Source organism: Centruroides sculpturatus, unplaced genomic scaffold (genome assembly GCF_000671375.1).
Source record: "Centruroides sculpturatus isolate CEXI.00-Female unplaced genomic scaffold, Cexi_2.0 scaffold1450, whole genome shotgun sequence".
Classification (NCBI taxonomy): domain Eukaryota; kingdom Metazoa; phylum Arthropoda; class Arachnida; order Scorpiones; family Buthidae; genus Centruroides; species Centruroides sculpturatus.
This window is the reverse complement of record NW_019385648.1, coordinates 74,630-80,178: the sequence shown is the minus strand read 5'-3', so window position 1 is coordinate 80,178 and position 5,549 is coordinate 74,630. Positions and strand designations below refer to the sequence as shown.

Sequence of the window (5,549 nt, the reverse complement as noted above, 5' to 3'; positions counted from 1 at the left end):
ATTCGTGTCTTCGGGCACAGTTAGAATGTTGACTCTGCAATTACATCCACATGACTTCTGTACTAATGGTTGTTAAACATCTTTCCTACAAGGAACACAAACATTACTGTTGCCGCACAACCGCAAAGGTTACAATTACAGAAGGGGGAGAAGGAACAATGAAGAGAAGAAGATCGCCTGGGTTGCTGTCAGTCTTTGTCGATGATCCGCCACATTTATCACTAGCATTGTCGAAGTATATACCATAGCGACGTGGCTGGCAATTATATTAATGATATATTATGTGGATAATAATAATGAAACGGGTTATTTGTCTGACAAAAAAGAATTCTATTATAAATAACTACGGATACAATAACAACTACATCAAAAATTACACGATTAAAAAAAATCAAATCGGAAGACCAAACAGAATGAATAATGAGATAATTATAAAACGATCGGTTCTTATACATCAATAAATTATCTTCGAAAAATGAAATATTGCTATTTAATAAAGGATTCAAATATTGTACACAATCACGAAAACGTGATATCATAAAATTAACTGGCAGGGAGAGTGAGATATAACTGAAAATTCTGCTTTATTAATGATAGTCCATGCAAACAAATTTGTCAAAATCAGCGATTAATAGTTTTAATTAAAAAAAAAAAATCAGATAAAATATAATAAAATTGTCTCTTTTTACAATAAATATTAATGTTTATAAGTACATATTTTATATATCAAAAATTAATTATTTAAAATATGTTTTTAATTCCAAAAATTTTATGATTTTACAAAGTTCTCTTACGAGTTTCATTATTCATTATTGTTGACGTTTTATAATAAAACTTATTTTAAAAACTCGAGTCTTTCAAGTTTACGAAATATCTTTCATTATAAAGCTCATCTCATCCTTCTTATATTGTTATAAATAGTTATCGTTAATGGCAGAATAATTATTCTTAGACGTTGATGAAACTATAGCGAATGGACGACAGGTGGGTTTAATCTTTGTTAGAAGATATTAATCGAACATTTAAAACTTTAACAAAATGTTTATAAGCAAATTTAAAATTTGAATTAGTTATATTAATTAAAAAAACACAATTTTAACTTTAAAAATAATAAATAACTTTCATGTAATTATTTTGAATTTTATATTAATTATCTTACTTGTTAGTTTAAATTAAACTTATATATTTTCTAGTGTAATTAGATAATTATTTATTGTCTCTGTTCTTATAAAATTACGTAGAAACATTAAATTAATTTGAAATAACTTTATAAGATCAACTTCTTTTGAAATTAAAAACATATTTTAAATAATTAATTTGTAGTATAATAATATATTTTTACAGATAGTAATATTTATTGTAAAAAATAATTGAGTTTTTTAAAATTATTGTTAATTATTTTTTATATTATGGTATTAACAAATTAACGTGAACAGAAATCAGTTTTAAACGCCTGTAATAATACAAAATAAATTCAACATTTATAACTTAAATTTTGATTTATTTCAATTATATATGGTGCATTTAACTGTTGATTAACAATCTCATATATTTATACACATTAACATAATAGCTATATACTTTTAATATTTCATTATCAGCTTTATAAAACATTTATCTGCTTTATTAAACAAATATCTACGAATTAATCCCTGTAGTATTCATTTATTATTTTTTATAAACTTACTAAGTCCAAACTTCAAAGTATTTTTGAGAAATTATTAAGTGTTTCTCATCTACAATGAAATTAAATTATAAAATATAACAAGGACCTTTGAAATATTAAACGTCCAGCTTTCATTTAATTAATGTTCTTCAATGCAAAGAACATGCATTATAACATGATATATTATAATTTAACAAAAAGAATAATTCTATTTTTAAATATATCGATCCAAATTTTAAATTTTCGAAATAAATTTTAATCGTGGTGTTTAAGTATTGTTAATACTTGTAATTCGATAACAGTCAATTTGTCTTTTTTTTTTTATTCCCATAAATTAACTGATTGAGATAAAATCTCCTTAATTATTCATCTGTTAATTAAGCTGATATTCAATAATGCGAATAAAATATAAAATTTGACTGATAATATAGATAATTCACAATATAATGTAAGGAAAAAACATAATAAAATTCTTCAACAAAATACTGAACTCTGATCTATAGATATAACAATTTATAACCTATAGGGAAGAAGTATTAATATTTTAAAGTAATATTAACAATTTTAAAGATTATTGCATTCAATTCAACTTTTAGTTGCTTGAAATTTCTTCCACTTCTGAAAGTACCACAAAAAAAATCATTTCTTAAAAATTCTTTTCTTACTGCTGCTCATGTTATTCTGATTATCTTCAGTGGATCCAAAATAAAATTCTTTTAAAGATTTTTATTCTGCGATAAGATTTCGAAGAATATGATAAATATTTCAATACCAACATTTGAATGTTAACGAAACGAAAGTGTGATATACATATATATATATAATACTTTTATAATGATATAAAATCGATTTAATTTTTAATTTACACGTAATTCATTGTACGAGATAAATTTCTCTGTTTAAAGTAGCCTATTGATACTTCTTGAGAATTATCACTACATAAATATTTTTTGAAAAGGTCTGACTTTGATTCTATTGAAGACATTCAGAGCAGGATGACAGCGGTATTGAAAGAATCTTCAGAAAAAGATCTTCAGCGATATTCAGGCATGACAGAGATGTTTAAAAAGGTAATTCTAGAGGAAAGGTATCTTGAAGATCAGATCTGTAAAATGGCAATAGAATAAGGTTTTTGTGAAGTAAATGTTTTTGAAATAATTAATTTATTTCTTATTTAAATTTATTAAAATTTCTTGAAAAATATTTCGCAGTTTAATATTGATTAAAATATAATCAAAAATAATGTAAAGTTGATAATAAATCAAGTGTGAATGTATTTTTTATATTAAATAACACATTGCTGATTATGTTAAATAAAAAAAATATGAAAATATTCGCTAATCAGAAAATAAATATCTTGATTCACAATATATTTTTTGTTACAATATTATTGATAAGGAGCAAAAGGAATATTATTTATAGAAAGAGACCTTTACTCGCAAGAAAAAGTATAGATACATCTGTACTTTTTTTCATATATAAAAATTATTAAAACACGAAAAATATATATTATTTTTCTTAAAATAAGAAATATTTTGCCTTTGTTATTTGACATCTTACATATATGCTAAAAATATTTGCAGAAATACGAAAAAAAAAACTCAAAAATTGTTTCAAATATGGCGAATATTTTAATTCCATTATCCACATAATACATGCACATATTTTTTGTACACGAAGAAACATTTTTTTATGGAAATAAATCTATTTTGAATTTTTTATATGCACATATTATATACAGTAATATTATTCGTAAATATTATTCAAATATCTTGAACACAACTGGAAAATTTTAAGAAATCTGATATAGATAATTTATTCATTTTTTAACTTAAATATATATATATATATATTTATAGATACGTTGTAAGAAGTTCTAAAATAAAATTCAATATTTTTCTGTTGTTTCCTTAAACAATTTTCGATTATAGGAAACTCAGAGAAGCTCTTGCTGAGGTAATTTGTAAGCATCAATGAAAAAAAATAAAAATAAAAATTACTTTAACCAGACAAGTGATTTCATAAATAATTCAAATTCTAAAAGAAAGTCATTTCATGATTGTGATTTATGTAAATGTAAGTTTTCTATTATTTGGCATCTTGATTACTTTTCCATTCTTTTTCTAGTCGAGGATATTTCATTTATTTTTATTACAAATCAAATTGAAGGTTAAATTACTTTACCACAATTCATCAATTGGTTTATAGTCGTAAAATAGCTCTAGTTGACATTAGATACACATTAAACTTAACGTAAGAACGTTTTCTTTTGAATAAATTAGTAATTTACGTCAGAAAATGGAAAAAAATATATAACTAACAAAAATCTATTTAAAAATTACATTGACTTAAACTTTTAATTAGAAAGTATTGGTAATTGGTATAAGAGATATCCACTTTGTGTCTTGTATTTATTACTTTAGATAAATTTAATCCTTAAAAATACTGGAAAATTTTTATTTTAACCTTTCTGCTATCAATCCTGGAAAGGGCAACTAGTAATTTATTGACACTTCCAGGATTAAATTTATCTGCATGGTTGATAAATTATTAGGGATCGTTTCGGTTGGTCAATAAACTTAGTTTTATTAGGATTAAAAATTAATATATATTTTTGTAATTCTTATATTTGTATCTTATAAATTTTCTTATTTTAAGATAACATAGTATAGAAAGGAGTCGAATAATTAAATCTAATTTTGGAAAGAAGTCTACTGGTTAGAAATCTCTGCCATAAATTATTTATAAAAATTAATATCTTATTTAATATAAATGATTAAATCTGTATATTTATTTGAGACCGAAAAATAATTTTATTACATATAAAATGTTTAAATTTTTGGTTTTAATATTTAAACCAATAACGATAATGATGCTTTGAAATTATTTTATTTATGTTTTTTTTTTCAGTGAAAATATTTTTATTTTTCATTTTTATCTGAAGGTTTAACCTTTTGTAGCGACAAACCAACGACATAATGCAACTTGTGCTTTCGTGCAATCAATTAGATCTCCATTAGTCATATTTTCATATGTAAATTCTGATTTCCTTTTACCACGAACTGCTATAAATCCTGGTGGAAAATTATCAAATCTTTTAGAAAAATCTGTTTCAGAGTTTCCGTTTAAATCATCAACTAAATCGTATCTTTCTGAAAGCAATATCAAGGGAATATCAAATAAATATTCTGATTTTGCTTGATTTTCTATAAATTCAAGAGGAGCACTTCTTTTCTTGCGGATTTCCACAAATGTAGGTTGTTTATCTTGTATTTTTCCGTGTATTATCATAGAATTAGAGGAATGGATTTTTCTATTTTTGATAACGTTTACATCGCTAGGCATGTCAATATTCCGTTTTCCACGAACAGCAATAAAACCTGGATCTATTACGTCTTGCCTTGGTTCTCTAATTGCCATAAAATCAGTTGAATCATCGTTTCTTTTACCTCTTCCTGCAATAAATCCAGGATCCACACTTATGCTCTTGCCACCATTCCTCCTTCCGCGACCTGCAATAAATCCGGGATCTACATATTGTCTTCTACCACGACTTGCTATAAAACCTGGATCTACGTTTTGTTTTTTTCCTCGAACAGCCACAAACCCAGGGAAAATGTCATCTCTTCTTCCCCGAACTGCAATAAATCCCGGATCTACTTGTCTTTTTCCTCGGACAGCAACGAAACCTGGAGGGACATCTTGACGTCTTCCTCTTACTGCTATAAACCCAGGTGGAAAATCTTGCTTTTTAGTAGGAATTTCAAAAAGTTCAGGCAAAATATTATTTCCTTTATCGTTCATTCCCATATCGAAATTCGGTGAAGGCCTATCTTGAATGTCATTCCTTTTTCCACGAGTACCTATAAATCCGGGTGGCATA

The 5,549-nt window shown here is 25.1% G+C and overlaps 1 protein-coding gene across 1 annotated transcript; it reads right to left on the bottom strand.

Moving 5' to 3' along the window:
• Nucleotides 1–4,612: 4,612 nt before the first annotated feature.
• Nucleotides 4,613–5,548, bottom strand: LOC111640874. The gene has a single exon (XM_023386955.1). It carries the CDS (start codon nt 5,546–5,548, stop codon nt 4,613–4,615), a length of 936 nt encoding a protein of 311 aa, XP_023242723.1.
• Nucleotide 5,549: the final 1 nt, after the last annotated feature.

What these genes read in the sequence shown, in the direction of transcription:
- LOC111640874 (XM_023386955.1), bottom strand. Translation starts at nt 5,548, where the DNA reads ATGCCACCCGGATTTATAGGTACTCGTGGAAAAAGGAATGACATTCAA.